Genomic DNA, 16291 nt, shown 5'->3' on the forward strand with positions numbered 1-16291 from the left:
ACACAGTGGCAATCCAGAGTCACTCCAGACTGCTGCGGAGCCATTGAAACCCAAATCCATCCCCCCCATGCAACCACCCTGGACAGCGCGATGCCCAACGTTTGCACTAACAGATGCTGGGCGGAGGCCCAGCAGAGATGGCCCCTGCAGCTGGTGCAGGAGCAGCGCCGTGGTCCCTACCTGAGGCAGAGGCTGCGGCTCCATTCAGCCTTCTCCAGGTTCTTCTCACAGCAAGCAGCGTTTTTTTTTTTTTTGGGGGGGGGGGGGTGGATTTGGGGAGAGGGAGTCCGTTTTCAGTCTCCCCCAGAGACCTTGAAGGTGTGTGGTGTCAGGAGAAGGTGAAAGGAGGGGCGTCGCGTCCAAAACTGGCCTCTAGTCACTGCCCATCCACTTCCAGCCTTCACTGCCGGTCAGAGCGTGGCAGCCCACAGCCCCCTGGGCCTGGTGCAGCGGCTCCCGGCACAGCCATCGAGGGCAGAGCCACCAGCCCCATCCACGGAGCAAGGGGTCACGGAGGAGCCGACGTCCGCAGTCTCATGCTGCAAGAAAAAAGGGGGACAAGTGTGAGGTCTCACCTCCTCCAAGCTGTGGGGGGCAGCCAGGGGTTTCTGGGGAAGGGACAGCTCGTGTCACTCAGTGCCCACAACCCCTTGCACGCAGAGTGGGGGGTTAAGTCCCAAGGGCAACTACTGTCACCATCTTGGCCCCCGTCCAGCTCAGCCCGCAGAGCACGAGCGAGGGCCCGCGCCGCTTGCCAGGGAACGCCCGGGCTCCGACGCGCACATCGCGCCCACCCAGGTGCCAAGGCAAACAGGAAAGAGGGAAGAGCAGCGCGTTCTTGGGCTGCTACCCACGCCGGAGGGCAGGACAGACAGTCGCAGGCAGCCGCAGCTTCCCCTTCCCTATCCAGCTGCTGGGCCCTGCCCAGCCAGCCACAGGCATGCGGCCACCTCTGGGGTGGAGCGCACCACGAAGGGGTGGGAGGAAGGATGTGCTGGACGAGCTGTGGGGGCTCTGCGGCCCCGGGGAGAGGAGGGGACCTTGAGCGACCGCGTGGGAGTCTGTTTCCGGATCCCTCAAAGTCCTGGGGCCAGCTGCCTCCACCATAGCCCTGAGAGCAGAACCAGCCAAGGAGAACAGACCCACTCCCCCCCCTCTGCCCAGGGCAGGATGCCCCCGTAGTTGGGGCAGAGACAATGGGAACCCTAGACCCATTGGGTTAAGAGGACTAGGTCTAATCCCCACCCCCCCCACCACACCAGAGAGTAAAGAAAAGCCCGCTGTGTGCTACCGGGGCCATACCTGGGTGGGGGCAAGCAGAGGGGGCCTGCCCCATGCTGTCAGCCACCCCACTTCAGCGTGGCCGTAGTCCGTCCATCCCAGGCCCAGCCTTGACCAGGGGGGAGCCCCGCAGCCTTCACTGGGTGCCCGTGCTGCCGCGGCGCTGGCCGAGACTGTGGTTGGGCACCGCTCAGCCCCCTCACCCTTCCCCAGCCTCTCCCCTCCCAGTGAATGAGCTCATTGTAGGAGCGGGCATGCACTGTGTGCCCGGCGGGGGCGGGAGCTGGACTCCGGCATTTGCCCTTGACCACTCGGGCCGCATCCAGCAAGCCCTGGCTTGGGGAGAGGGGTTCTCACGGCCTGGACCCCCATGTGGGCGAAACCCTTGCAGCAGGGGGTGGAGGGCAAACACCCCCCAGGTGCTGGGGGACCCTCCATCTGCACTGAGCTCCTCTGGGTAGACAGAGGAGGGGGTCCAGAGCTGGCCGGGACAACAAGGCGCAGATCGAAGCAGTGATTCCTCCTCTCTATTCAGCACTGGGGAGGCCACATCTGGAGTCCTGTGTCTGGTTGTGGGCCCCCCACTGCAGAAAGGATGGGGACACATTGGAGAAAGTCCAGTGGAGGGCAACGAAAATGGTTTGAGGGCTGGGGGACATGGCTTGTGATGACAGGCTGGGGAAACGGGGCTCATTGAGTCTGCAGAAGAGAAAACCGCGGGGGACTGAACAGCAGCCTTCACCTCCCTGCAGGGGGGCGCAAAGAAACAGAGCTGGACTGGTTTCAGTGGGGGCAGATGGCAGGACAAGGAGCAACGGGCACAAGTTGCAGCAAGGGGAGTTTCGGTTGGGTATTAGGATGCCCCCCCCCCCCCCCCACTGCTCAACAGGCAGCCAGATCTTGGAGGGGTCCCCGCACCGCACAAATCCCCACCCCTTCCCGGCACCGGACGCGAGGTGACGCAGCTTCACAAGGATCATAGGGATGGCTGACGGTGGATCCAGGTGCCCCACATAGCCCAGTCCACCCACCTCAGCCCTGGCCACACAGGCCGTGGGAGAGTGGACAAAGCCGCCAGGGCACATCGAGGCCACCCCGTGCCTCTCAAACCTGGTCGGCAGCATTGCTCCGAGTGCCCTTCAGTCCTGCCCCGGTGGCAGAGGTGGGCAGATAAGTCAGAACCCGCCCCCCCGCACTCCTCTGTTGCAGGCAGACGCCTCCTCCTGCACCCACCTGGGACCAATATCCTAGCGGCTCTAATGTAAGTGAGCCAATTATTGCCACGGCTAATAAATAGCCCCATTTCCTCCCGCGCTGATCGCTCTGCTCAACTGCATCTGCCTCACAGCCAGCGGCGCAGAGGGCAGCACGGTGCAGGCCTCCGGGTCCCTGTGCAAGGCATGGACACAGAGCGAAGGACCCCCAAGGAGACGTCCCGGGGGAGGGCTACCTCTGAGAGCGACAGGTCTCCACCGGCTAGGGCAAGACCTACCAGGGGAGGGCTTTGGGGCCAGCTTGCCTGCATCCACACACAGCTGACAAGCCTGGCACGGCCGCTCCAGGAGATGGCAACGACCATGGGGCTGCCCCTTGGCTCGGCTATCCCCGCCGGCTTTTCTGGGGAAGTGAGCAGGGGAGAGGTCTCTGGGAGGGGTCCAGGAGTGCAAAGCCCCTCACCCCAGCAGCACATGAGGCATGGAGGCAATGGTATGCCCCAGGCGCCTCTTGGGCAGGGGAGCCCCAGAGATGCACCAGTAAAAGTGGGATGGGCACACATCCCCATGTATGCACATGCCATGGGCACGGGACTGACAGAAACAGCTCTGGGAGGGGATGGGTGGGTGCAAGCAGCAAGCCACCATCACACCCACAGTCCTGAAGGTACTAACCCCCACCCTTCCCCAGCTCTCATGTCCCTAAAATCGACACTGAAGCTGAAAGCAGACAGGCCCACCCATCTCCTTCCCATCCCCACGCACAGCCAGCTCGACAGGGCTCCAGCTGGCTGTGAAGGGTGATGCTGCTGAGTGGCATTTGGGCGCTGCCCCGTCCAGCTGGCTGGGGAAGGGGCTGTGCAGTCTGCTCAGCACCGTGTGCGCACACCAATGCGCACGAATGCACCCCTGCACTCTGGGAGCTCCTGTGCGCCGGCCAGAACCAGAGGGATTAATAAGCAATAAAAGCGTGCTTTTTGGAGGCATTTGGTATTTTGCCTAAACAGGTAATATTAGTTAATATAAAGCTTGTAAGTTTGTAAACTGCAGATGTAACTTGTCTGTCATAAGCTTAACCAAAATGATAAATTAACTGTTCGTGGAATTGACTGGGCCCCACAGGCAAAGCTGTAGCTGCGAAATTAGGAGACCTAACGGTTTTTTGCTCAGGGTTCAGCCTTGATGATAAAACTGGATCCAATTGCCTGGCACACTCAACACATTCCAGGAAGGCACATCCCAAGAAAGCATATTCAAATGAAACCTAAAAGGGGTTGGGGCGTAGGCGGAGCAATGTCAATTTCACACCTAAAGGTACTGCATCCTAATTTGCTTATTGAATAAACCTGAGTCTGGGTAGTAACCTTTTATGATAATTTTAACACCTGTCAATCCCATAGGGTAACATCTATAGGGTAACATTGTGAGTGGCTCTAAAGCCAACATGTTTGCATAAAAGTAGGTATAAAAACCAGGTGCATCAGGCGATCAGCAGGAAGGAACGAACAGAATGGTCATTTCTGTTCCACGCCCAGACCCCGGACCCCTGGTGTGAGTGAGGATCGAATCCTGATCCAGGGACCTTCCTCGGTAATCCCTCTGACAGCATTGATCGGGGATGCCCGACTTCGTTGGAATCACTTGACGATCACCTGGCATTGAGGGACCATCGGTAAGTTGCCAACCCATGTCCACCTATCTGTTGTTTTGAACATGGCTAATACCTTCACAGTGCCAGTTGGCCTGCAACAGAATTGCTCTCTCTGTTGTTATTATCTGTCATTTAGTATTAGCTCTTTAATACGGCATTATCTGCTTATCGCATTTATCTTTCTGTTAACTGTTGTGTGTGTGTAAGCTATAATAAATTTGCCTTCACTTCACTCCCAACTTTGCCTCCTCAATCCAAAACTGAATCAAACAGCCCACTTGGCCTGTGATAAAATTAATACGCTCACAGTACCCAGCTGGCCTGTGACACCTGAGTCAGACAGTTTGAGATAATTGGTGCAGGACACTGGCAGGGTTGGTGCATGGGCAAGGACCTCAGAAGGGAAAAGCATGCAGTGCCCGGAGCAGTGCTGCACTGGAGGAATGTGCCAGGAACGCTGCTCTGGGGAAGGGGGCATGTCCCCCAGCCCAGCCCAGGCCCCCCAGCCTGCATCAGCCCCCGCACTGCTGGGGGAGAAAAGCCTCTTTGTCCATGCCACAGAGCTACAAAAGGACCTTTCTGCAGCTGCCAATGGCGTGTGAAGGCAGCGCCCAGAGGCAGGAGGCAATGAGGCAGGCTCACCCACCCAGAGCACCCCAGGGCGGGGGGCACACACACCCCACAGCCAGCCCTGACCTGGGGTGGAGCAGCAACTAGCTGGTCCTGCGCCCTGCCAGCTGGGGTGAGGTATGGAGGAGAGCCCCGCTCCAGCAGCCATCCTGGGGAGGCGAGGCGGGCAGGCATCAGGTTTTCCATCCAAGAGCCCCCTGCGACCTGCTATACGACCTCAAGCAGGGCACAGCCTCCGTGTATGCCTCAGTTTCCCCCCTCCTGTGAAACAGCCACCCAAGCACATGGATGCCCCTACACGCCAAAGAAGTGCCAGTTACTACACTGTGAGGAGCTCTGCATCCAGGGGGACCCAAACAGGCAGCTGGCAGGGTGGGGGATGATCACAGGTGACAGAGAGGGGCACAGGACACCTGGTTTCTCTGCCACCAACCTGCTGCCACCCTCGGCCAGTCGCTTCCCAATTCAAGGCTCTGCTCAGCCCATCCTAGGCAGGGCCCTGCACACCAGCCCTAGACCCCCCACCAGGCACTGCTTCTATCCAGGACAGTCTCCTCCAGAAACCTGGGCACCTCCAGGGCAGTGGGACTCGGCGCCGGGAGGAAGCTGCCTGGCTGGCCTGTCTCGGCTGAGTTGGGCTGCTCTGGAGACCCTTTGCACAGCACGGAGACCTGGGCAAAACTGCAGAGGGGAGAGGAAGAGGGAGATGAGGAAGGGGCGGGGGGCGGTCTCTAGAGACGCCGACGGTACCTGGGGAGTGAGGGATCTGGCTGCGCTCCCCAAACCCTGTAGCGCTGGCTGCTGCAGCAGGAAGGACCATGAGGCCCCAGCGAAGCAGAGCCCAGAAACATCGCGCTGCAGCGGTGAGTCACCAGCTCTCTGCTCTGCAGGGACCTTTTTAATCACCCCGGCCGGCCTCCCACGCGGCAGTGCCCGGCCCCCCCGCAGCCGGCACAGCGCCAGAGAGGCCCTGTGGAAGGGGCGGCAGAGCCTGCTCCGCACATGCTGCCAGCCCCCCCCCGGAAAGCCAGGCTCGCTGGGTCCCACCGGTCCATCTATTTCCTTCCTCACACCTGGAGGGCACTGGATGCCCGTGTCCCACCATGCTCCCAGTCAGCCCGATAACAGATATCCCCCAAACCTCAGCTTCCTGGATGCTTCTGGACCATCATGGCTATGACATCCCTCCAGTTGTCTCTGGCCAGTTTTGCTGGAGGGGTCTCAGGCACCCCCTAAAAGCTGGTGCATGCAGGTGCCCAGCTCTTGGAACAGAGCTGCAGGGAAAAGGGAGGGTGTTTGGGGGGGAGGGGAAGTCACTAAAATGATGCGATTTCCCCTCCCATTTGTCCCGACGTTTTCTGGACCAAGGGATGCATAGACAAAGCCTCCGTTTTAACCTGCCCCTTTCCACCTCTCTGCTCTTATCACATGGCAAGCGTCAGCGTAAGCCATGACTGTCTACACCCAAATGCACCAGGGCCCAGTCACCGTGGTATAGCTACGGAGCAGGCAGATGAGCTGCAGTGCGGCCCCAGTCTTCAATATGGGGCAACCATTCACCTGACTGCGCGATGAGCACCTAGGCATTGCCGTGGCAGCTGCCTGCCCATTCGAGATGCCACGGCAGGTTCATTTTGGACTCAGGGGGCATGCTCCAGGCAGTGATGGGCAATGCCTGACAGATGTAGAGGGAAAGTGGGGAACCCAGGGAGCCCCTGGCTCTGGCACCCCTGCCACCATCTGCTATGTCAGCAGAACAATGCCCTGGCACACCTACCTGCTTCTCCTAGCAGTCTGCATATGCCAAGGACAGAGAGATGGAAACAATAATGCTCATGGGGAATGGGGGGGGCAGAGGCGCAGCGCAAAGGAGAGTGCAGGGGACTGCCTGGCACAGAAGGGGATGGGTGGGTGCAATGGGTCAGGGCACCAACACTGCACCCGCTGCCCTGTTCAAGCCAGAGCTTCTGAGCAAGGCAGCTCAGCTCTGCACCAGGGACCCAGTCCCCTTTCGCGGTGAGCAGCCGTGTCACAGCGGAGTTGTAGCAGGAAGCAACTCAGGAAGCCAACTTGATGCATGTCGGCAGCACAGGCAGCAGGCCGCCAACTCCTTGCGCCTGCATCTTTGCACACGTGGCCCAGGCCCTTGGTGGAGGGTGCCCATGCCAATCCATGCTGCAGGGCCCTGGGCACCGCATGCCAGGTCAGGCCAGGCCAGACCAGCAGGCAGTAGCCTCAGCTTGGAGCCCGTGCCTGCAGCCTCCAAGGCCACCTGCCTAGGAGCAGGAGCGTGGCTCTGCTGCAGAGGTGCCCTCCCAGAGCCAGAGCAAAGCCTGCAGCTGGAGGAGCAGACAGTGCAGCAGGGAGAGATCTACAGGATTTACAGCCGGGCTGGGAGAGCTGCACCCCCAGCTCCCAACACAGGCCAGGAACCCCACCCTTTCCTCCCCGTCTGATGCCTCCCAGACCCATGCCCGGCCATGGCGAGCAGGACCCCGGTGCTGGCATGGGGCCTCAGCTGCCTGCCCCCTCCGGGAGAGCTGTCTGAGTCACTCCACCTGACACCCACGCCCCCCGCCTGGGGCACAGGCGGAGCTGGCAGCCGTTAGGGAGCCAGACCCGGAGCACTGGAGACAGGGGCTGGTCTCCAGTGCCCCTGCAGCACAGGCTCCACCATGCCCCTGGCCCATTAGTTCGGCCCACCCTAGATCTCAGCGACAGCAGCGCCAAGCCCTGGTGACTCATTCGTGGGTCACGGAGCCCAGGGACACCCTCCGAACAAGCGGCTGAAACCACTGCTCCCAGCAAGGCCACAGCAGGGGAGAGACGGGTCCACTGAGTCCATGCCAGCTCTGGTCCTGGTGCCTGACAAAAAACCCAAACCCAACGCTGCTCCTGCTGAGTGCATGACCCGCTCCGGGCGACCGCAAGCTGCCAGGGGGTCCTTGCCCGAAACCACAGGCTGGGCTGCAGCCGGCAGCACAGGGCATGGGAGATGCAGCCCACGGGGTATTTGTAGCCCCACAGGTCGCGCCCAGCGCGACGTGCTAAGAATAGTGACCTGCCTGGGACTGAGGGAAGGGCAAGGGGCAGCGTCCCTATGCAACACCCCTGTGAGGTCCCCCTCCAGCATTAACCAGGCACTGAACAGCTTGGGGGGGCCCCCCGGAGGTCACACCAAAGGCAGGGACAGAGCCCCCGAGGGTCCAGCCGTCCCCAGCCCCTAACTTGCAAGCCCCGGCAGCCTTGCCAAGGAGACCACCCCCCCTTCCCAACACACCCTGGTCACTGTGCTACAGCTTCTCAAGGACCCCGGGGCAACTGCAGGACTAGCACTCAGCCCCTGCAGCTCCAGAGGCAGATCTGAAGGAGGATCTCCCTGTATGACCTATGGGCACAGCACACACACGTACAAGCCATTCACCCTGCTGGCATGCCCGACTGCCCCACCAACACCTGCCCTTCCCCGTCCCCTGCCAGCCCGTCCCTGCAGGAGACACAGCGAGAGCCCTGGGGACTTGCCAGCATGCAGGTCCCTGGCATCTGCCTCACCTGTCACGTCCCACTGCCGGTGCCCGTGCTCTGGGCTCGTCATCAGCTCCTGCGGCTGCCGGCTCCCTGGCTGGCCACGCTCGTGCTGCTCTGTTCCCGAGCTGGGGATGGGGGTCTGACGGTCACTGCACAGCAAAGGTTATACTCCAAAAGGGCCAGGCTAGCAGAGATGCTGCTGGGCTCACTGCATGTTGCGGTGGGTTGCTGCACTGGTACACTGCCAGGATCACGGCCATACACAACTCACTGGAAGCTGGGGTGGTTGGTTCACTGGGACATTGCTGGCACGTTGGGATGGTTGGTTAACAGGTACACTGCCAGCACACTGCACGTTGGGATGGTGGGTCAACAGGTATGCTGCCAGCACACTGCACACTAAGATGGTTGGTTAACTGGTACACTGCTGGCACACTGCATGCTGCTGTGGCTATACGTTGACACTGCCAAGCTCACTGCATGCTAACGTAGTTGCTGGATGGGTACACGGCCAGGCTCACTGCACGCTGGGATGGTTGCTGAAGAGCGACACTGCCAAGCTCACTGCATGCTCCTACGGTTGCTACATCAGTTCACTGCATGCTGCAGCAGCTGTCCAGCAGCTGTGCCAAGCTCCTGGGCATGCTGCAGTGCTTCCACTGCATCAGTGCCGTGCCAGGCTCGCCATGGGCTGACGAAGCTGTTCCAGGAGGACCAGGCTGGAAGAGACACCGCTGCTCCCAGACTCACTGCACGCTGCTGGGGGCGTCACTGGCGGGCTCCCAGGCACCCGCTGGGAGCAGCTCCACGCCAAGCGGCGGCACAGGCGGGCTCGCCCTCCTCCTGCCGACAGCGCCAGGAGCCGAGGGCCGCCGGACGACGACGCGGCGGCGCCGCGATGCCACGCTCCTGGGCGGGGACAGAGACGACGCTGCACTGGCGGGGCCGCGGGCGCCCTAGACCCGCGCCGCTCTGCGCCGGCCCTGCCTGCGTCGGAGCCGGGGCCGGGGCTGGGACGGCGGCAGGCTCGGGGCGCCCTGCTCCTCTTGCACGGCGGGGCTCAGCCAGCCGGGCTCCAGGTGCTGCTCCGGCTCGCCCCGCCGCCACGCCTGCTCCTGCTGCCCGCGCCGCGGGTCCCCCTCCTCCTGCACGCCCCCCAGCACCTCGCCCTTCTCCTGCCAGCCCGCCCAGCGCTTCGCGGGGCTCGCCCGCCGCGCCGCCTGCAGCGGCGCCCCCGAGCCCCAGCCCTGCTCCTGCTGCCCCCGCCGGCCCAGCCCCTGCTCCTGCTGCCCCCACTGGCTCAGCCCCTGCTCCGGCCAGGCCCGAAGGCGCAGCCCCTGCTCCGGCTGGGCGCCCCGGCTGACCTGCCACGGCTCCAGCCCCTCCGCGGGGTGCTGCTGCACCCCCCAGCCGCCCGCCGCCCCCGCCCGGGCGTCGTCCCAGCCCGCCGGCCTGGCCCGCTGCTCGACGGCCCCCGCCCGCGGCACCCACTTGCCTCCGCCGGACCTGGCCGCCGCCCCCCGGGGCCGCGCCCCCTGCTCCCGCGCCCGCCTGCCCGGCCGGGCCCTCGCGCTGCCCCGCGGCCCCCGCCCCGCGCCGCCCCCCGACTCCTGCACCGCCCGGGCCCAGCCCCCCGTCTCCTGCACCCCCCGGCCCAGCCCCCCGGACTCCTGCACCCCCCGGCCCAAGGCCCGCGCCTCCTGGCAGCGCGGCCACCCACAGCCCCGGATGGTGCCGCTGACCGGCCCCGACCCTCGCCCCCCCCGCCGCGCCCTGGCGGCCCCTCAGCCCCCGCCCGCCGCAGGGGTCCCTCGCGCCCCCCCGGCTCTCCCGCGTGCCCCCCCACTGCTGCTGCCCCCTGGCGCCCCCCCCCCCCCCCCCGCTGCACCTGGCCGCGCCGCGCCGCGCCGCCCTCCCCGCCGGGCCGTCCCGGGCTGCCCCGCGCAGGCGCAGTGCGGCCCGACCCGCTCTTAAAGGGCCAGGCGCCCTCCCGGCCGGGGTTGGGGGCGGCTTGGAACGCGCGGCGCGGCGCACGTGTGTCCGCTAACGCCGGTTAGATGCCAGGCCTAGCTTGCACCCCAGGAGGCACTGGTGTTGAGCCTCTTGCGTGGGTGCAGCCAGCCATCAAGACCCCGAGATGATGCCTTCACCTTGACCTCGGGGCAGGTGCCGGGGGCCCTGTTCTCGCTGCTATGGGACCTAAAGGAGGGCACGTGAATTGCTGCTAACAGCACGGGGTGGCAAGGCGGGCAAGGGGCTGAGCTGGGCTCTGGGTCAGACACCCCCCCACTGCTAAGGAAACAGGGAGGACAAGGGGGATGGAGGAAGACACCGCTGAAGCCAAGGCCTGCTCCACTGAGAGGAGAGATGCTCGATCGGGGGCTTGAGAAGGGCCTGCAACATACTCAGTGGTGAAGACAAGGTGTGTCGGGATCATCGACTCTCGCGGTGCAAGGGTGAGGGGTCACAGCGGGCCGTCAGTGTACAGCAAACACCCAGTGTGGCATTAAAGGGTGAGACTTGCGGCCACCGGCTGTGGTGGAAGCTGAGAGTTCAGCCAGATTCACTGAGGGGTTGGACATGTGCTTGGAGGAAAGGGGCATTAGGAGCTATTGAGCAGGGGAATGAGGGGCACGGCCTCTGACTGAGGACATCCCCGACTTTAAATGCTGGAAGCTGCAAGTGGGAGCGGAATAAGAAGGAAACCCTGGTCTCTCCCTTTGAGACCCCCATGTGACACACCAGCCTGTGGTCTGACCCAGTCAGTGACCCCCGTCTTACCCACAGCCGGCGTGCCTGGGTCCTCCTTGCTGCGTCCGGCCTCCCCTTGCAGAGGAGCAGCAGGCCCAGCCCTGGCGCGTCAGCCCACGCAAACGTTCACCTGCACATCCCAGCTCTCGCAGGCTGCAGCTAATCCGCCCCAGGGCGTCCCCACCCTCCCAGGCAGACAATCCGCCCTAATACCTCCCCTACAGCTCCTCTGCCATCCTCTAGGCCCTGTCAGGTACTGGCTCCTTGGAGAAGATCCGTACCACGCTTAGGTACAGCACCTGGCACAACAGGCTGTGGGGATGCTCTCCCCTGCCCTGCACCATGGTTGCAGGGGCTAGTGCAATGCTAACGACTGTGGTAGGCTGCAGTGCAGTTTTGTTAAGCTGCCGCAAGGCCAAGATTCACACTGCCGTGCGGCTTCCCACCCTCTGGGGCCGTGGCAATGAGGAAGGCTGTTTGGCTCCCAGCGTGTTCCTGTCTCAGTGCATCCGTGCCAGGCAGGCGCCTGCAGCTGCACGTTCATCACCTCGCCTGCAGCCAAGCCAGCCCCAGACAGGGCTGCAGAGGCTGGCAGTGCAATTGCAGAGAGAGCTGTTTTTCGCCTTTCGCCCAGGCTGGCTGCATTAGCTGCTCGCTGGCCAACTTGGGACCAAGCAGCCTCGGGTCTATCCACTGAGACACTGGTACCGTTGTTATATAGCCCATGGAGCAGAAAAACAGCCCGAGTGTAGGATTCACTGAGCTGGGAGACCTACTCCAGCAAGGGGGGGCAGCTGCATGGGAAGGACCGCAAGGAGGTCTTCTCCAAGGAGGGGCCATTTTCAGAGGGCTGAGGCTGTTCTCAAGGACAGAGACACGGCACCAGGTGGAAGCGTTCACACGTGATGTTTATTGAACAGACAGCAGCTAAGTACCCCATGCCGAGTCTCAGCACCGGGGAGGAAGGCCTGCTGAAGACAAGCAGCCTCCACTTCATCCCTGCCCGTTACAAAGCGTAATGAACACACAAAGTTTTGACACCAAGGAAACGCATGCAAGTGTTACGGCGGGGCCTTGCCCACAGGACAGCATTCACGCCTGCTAAGTGTGACTGGGAGCGGAGGGCACCTCTGGAAAGCAGCGGCAAACCAGGCGGTTACATGCATCAAGGCTAACGTGGTCACCATGCAGTGGAGGACCCAGACAAATGCATGTGCCTTCCACAGTGGCCAGGAGTTCCCACCCCTTTCAGCAAACAAGGTTATTTGGGTTTCGCATTTAATAGAGAGACCACATTTACCCAAATAACCTTGCCTGCCTATGTCCTTAGACCAACACAGCTAGAATCAACACCCCCGAGCCCCTTTCAGCTACACTTATGGGGGCTTCGTGGGTTTTGCCCTCCAATGACGAGAAGTTTTCTTTCTGCCATTCCTTATGCTGGCTCCCCGAGACCAGACCTGGCCAAGATCTGCAGCTTCACAAGTAGTCACAAAAAGAACTGATTCAACCACCACCTTGTCTTAGACAGAGGCAGACCTCTTGACAGGGCGCGTTCCTGGCTGTAAGCTGGTCTGATGGGCCAGGAAGGTACTAATATATACAGACATATGGGTTAGAAACCCCAGACCTTCCCGTCATGTCGATTTTTCCCAGGGAAGAGAACTGGGACGCTCCATTTCACAAAGCAACCTGCTTCCTGAGATTACCCATTAGGCTTTAAATTTCAGCAGCACCTATTTCTGCAGAGCCCTTCCAACAGCAAAGCCGCCACTACTTCCCACACCCAACTAAGCACATTTATTGCAAGACGGTTCACTAAATCATACAACCCTAAAGGAAAAAAAAGCCGTAACAACTCTAAAAACATTTAAACCCTAGCCATGCGACCACCTAGAGGGAATCACTTCAAGACAGCACAACTACGGGGAACAGCTAAGCCTACAACAGAGTGGGTCGAATTTAATATCTGCACCACCACAAGGAGAGCGAAAGACAATGATTGCAGGGAATTGATACCTGTTAGATACTAATCATCAAGCTTGGTAGATGTCACTGCATGAGAAGCATAGAACGATTATGGGAAACACTGTCCCCGATAATGACATACACCCTTAGTGCAACATATGGAGATCACTGCCTCCGATATAACACCGTGGTAGGCAAAAACTACCTTGTTCTTTATCCATTATGGAAGACACTGCTCCCGATAATGTCAGTTAGGTTCTCCCGAGACATTACGTACTGGAATTTTTGCAATGAAGCCGCTTAAGAACAGCCTGACCTTGCAGTCCGAGTCTGGATTTGTCTCCATCAGAGCTCCAGAGGAATTTGGAAAGATGCATTTAATGCCTTTAATGGAAGGAGCATCGTCTGCCAAGCTCTGCCTGCTATGGTCAATTTAACAAGCTGCATGTGTTGTACGTCACAGCAGTCAGCAGAAGCAAAGAGAGCGCTCCAACTAGACCTCCTAGCAGATGAGCCTGATTCCTTGTCCCATTTTAGTCTGCATCATGCATTTCAAGGGGTCGCTGAAGACCCAAAGCATCTGGACCCGTGGATGATGCTCAAGTCTTAGGACTGCTTCCAGGTGCATTATAGCACGTTCCTTTGGGCACAGAAAGCCGGTTTGTCAATTAGCTTTCCGCCAGATGCTTCGTTGTTGAGAGTCTGACTGCAAAATTCCAGTACTATGTTCGATTTAATAGCAGATGCTGCTTTATTCAAAAACGACAGTATAACTGTCATAATTATGGAAGGCACTGCTTCCGATAATTATCTTCTATAAAAAAAACCAATCAAACCCCATTTATAGTGAACTCTGTCACTGATAAATAAATAAAAACACAAATAAATATCTCAGTGCCAAACGAGTGCCCTCCTGAGAGTTTTCCCAACATTTTGGCCAATGATTTGGCTAGCAAGACATTCTGGGTTTTAAGAGAGGCCTCAAAAGCAACAGGGTCTGAAGTGTCCTTTGTAGCCATCCCAAGCTCTGGTTACTAGGGGACCTTTTATTTTTATTCAGAAGACCAAGAGGGAACATGTAAGGGGCATAAGATAAATCTTTGGCTCATCTTCCCCTTGGGACCCAGAGCTTTGGGAAGAGGAACATGGTCTTGAGTCTTGTCTTCTCGGGGCAGCCAAGGTGTTTCTCCCCAGTCACCCAGAGAGTCAGGATAGCTGGGCACTTCAGAGCCTGCCGACAGCCAGTCAAGGGCTACCGCAGTGTGAGCCTGCAATGGAGCCAAGTCATTTTGTTTCCCCTCCAGGCCCCCCGCTCCTAGGAGCGGGGGACCTGGAAGTGCTCAGGGTACCTCAAATTATGACACGCACTGCCTGTTTCTCCAAGGTGGAGGCCAACATTCAAGAGTCAGGCAGACCCAGGTACATCCCCTGAAGAGGCACCTGCTTTGTTTCAGATGGGAATTCAGTGTAAGCCGTGCTCGACCAGCAGCCAGAGCCATCTGACCTCAAGTGTGAGGTGAGGCAGCACTGAGCGGCATGTTTAAGTGGGCTAGAACCAGGGGGGAGCCGTGTTTGTTCAAGGGAAGACCAAATTGGATGGGGGATGCGCTAATTGCCGCTTGAGCGCTGCCTCTTGGGGATTTGTCAGGATGAGACAGAAATTGAAAAGGCAACTTGGGTCAAATTTAGTGTTCCCCCCATCACCCCCTCCGAGATTAAGGGTAGGTATTTCAGTGCTGCTTCAAGGGAGGGGGCTGCCTGGCTTCTGCACCTCAGCTCCACGCGCTCAGAGCTCATTGTCCGTGTCCCAAACGTCACCAGACAAGGCATTGCCAGCCTCCTTAATCGTCCACGTTGCCATGGCCAGCTGGTTCCTGAACAGGTCCAGGTCAAAGGCACTTTTGTTGGTCTTCAGGAGGCTCAGGTGGTCCAGCAGGGCCTGCAGGGTGTAGGGGCCGGAGCCAAAGAAGATGTGCCGCAGCGGCTTGTCCCTCGGCGAGATGAAGGGGGACAGGAAGTCGTACTCCACCTGAAGGAGAGCAACAGGGAGGAGTTCAGAGCAGCTCTCGCATCGAGGCAAGAACAAGGCAGCAGTCACCCAGGCGGCAGGGATGCAGCCGGTGCCAGCAGCTAGTCCAGGAGTTCCTGGCTGCACCGAGACTTGTTACTAGAGGAGGACGGCTGCGACCGGCATGTGGACAGACGGCGTCTTGAGACAGACCTGACAAGCTGTCATGGCAGTTTAACAGGCATGCAGCGATACAGATTTCCTGGACCCTTTCTCCAGGACTGGGTCAAACCAGACTTGCCGCAATGCCCCCGGCACCGGGTCGCAGCGCACAGAGCAAGCCCTTGGCAGGGGGCAAGGCTGTGGAGGAAAGCATGAAGCTGTCTGCCTGCACGCCCACCTGAGGATCACTCACCTTCATGATCCGGTCGTTGCTGGCTCGGCAAAGGAGCTTGTTTCTTAAGTCGCTGTTTCGCAAGTCTCTCTTCAGGGCATCCACAGCTCTCTCGAAGGCCCCGCGGGCTGAAAACATCCACTGCAAGGTCAGACCCATTCTCTGGCAGGGAAGAGCAGCGCTGTGATCACCAACTGGGTTGCTCAGCATGCATTTTGCAGGAGGCTTGGTTTATTGCAACTCCCATGCAAGCCTGTGACTATAGCTTTGGAAACAAAACAGTTGCTGGCAGCATCCTGCTGAAGCCCTGCTAGTCACGGCAAGTGGCAACCCGGCTCCCACGAACCGGCACCCGCTGAGGGGCAACAGCACTTGAAACAGGCAGGCTGGATGTGCTCCACCACGACCAGCAACACAGGTCCCATTTCACAACAGGACACCAAGCTCACAACTTCCAGGGTACGCTGGTCAAGCCAAAGCTACAGGAGTTGCTCTGCTTAAGGTTCAGCACCTCAAGGGCTTGCTCACGTCTGGGGCAGCCACACTGGCTGACCCTTACAAGCCCCTGAGAGAGGGGCTGAATTAGACGGCCTTGTCAGATCCCTTCTGACCAGGCTTTTCTGGGATCCCATGAAGTCCCCACTGATCCCTTGCTTTATCCTTACGCCCAAAGTTCAAGCAGCAGAACCAGACCCCGCAGTGACCAAGTTGCACGCGCAAGACTGGGAGAGGCCCCCTCCAGCCAGGCCAGCCCTTACCCTAACGTCTTTGCTGTAGTCCACAATCTTGTTCAGGAACGTCTGCAGCTCCTGCTTGTATCTCCCGAAGTCCAGGAGCAGCTCGTGCTCGTAGGTTAGCCTCACGGC

The 16291-nt window shown here is 60.0% G+C and overlaps 2 protein-coding genes across 2 annotated transcripts; both read right to left on the minus strand.

Moving 5' to 3' along the window:
* Nucleotides 1-267: 267 nt before the first annotated feature.
* On the minus strand, nt 268-11399 carry LOC149863244 (uncharacterized). The gene is made up of 3 exons (XM_090054143.1): nt 11313-11399; nt 8329-10004; nt 268-539 (listed from the first exon to the last, which is right to left on the minus strand). The coding sequence occupies exons 1-2, from the start codon at nt 11397-11399 to the stop codon at nt 9261-9263; spliced, it is 831 nt and encodes a 276-aa protein (XP_089910269.1). The 3' UTR covers nt 268-539; nt 8329-9260.
* A 546-nt stretch (nt 11400-11945) lies between these two features.
* On the minus strand, nt 11946-16285 carry TFRC (transferrin receptor). The gene is made up of 3 exons (XM_090054457.1): nt 16184-16285; nt 15447-15587; nt 11946-15052 (listed from the first exon to the last, which is right to left on the minus strand). The coding sequence occupies exons 2-3, from the start codon at nt 15582-15584 to the stop codon at nt 14810-14812; spliced, it is 381 nt and encodes a 126-aa protein (XP_089910583.1). The 5' UTR covers nt 15585-15587; nt 16184-16285; the 3' UTR covers nt 11946-14809.
* Nucleotides 16286-16291: the final 6 nt, after the last annotated feature.

This window comes from Crocodylus siamensis, chromosome 6 (genome assembly GCF_052110815.1).
Source record: "Crocodylus siamensis isolate JL-2025a chromosome 6, ASM5211081v1, whole genome shotgun sequence".
NCBI lineage: Eukaryota > Metazoa > Chordata > Crocodylia > Crocodylidae > Crocodylus > Crocodylus siamensis.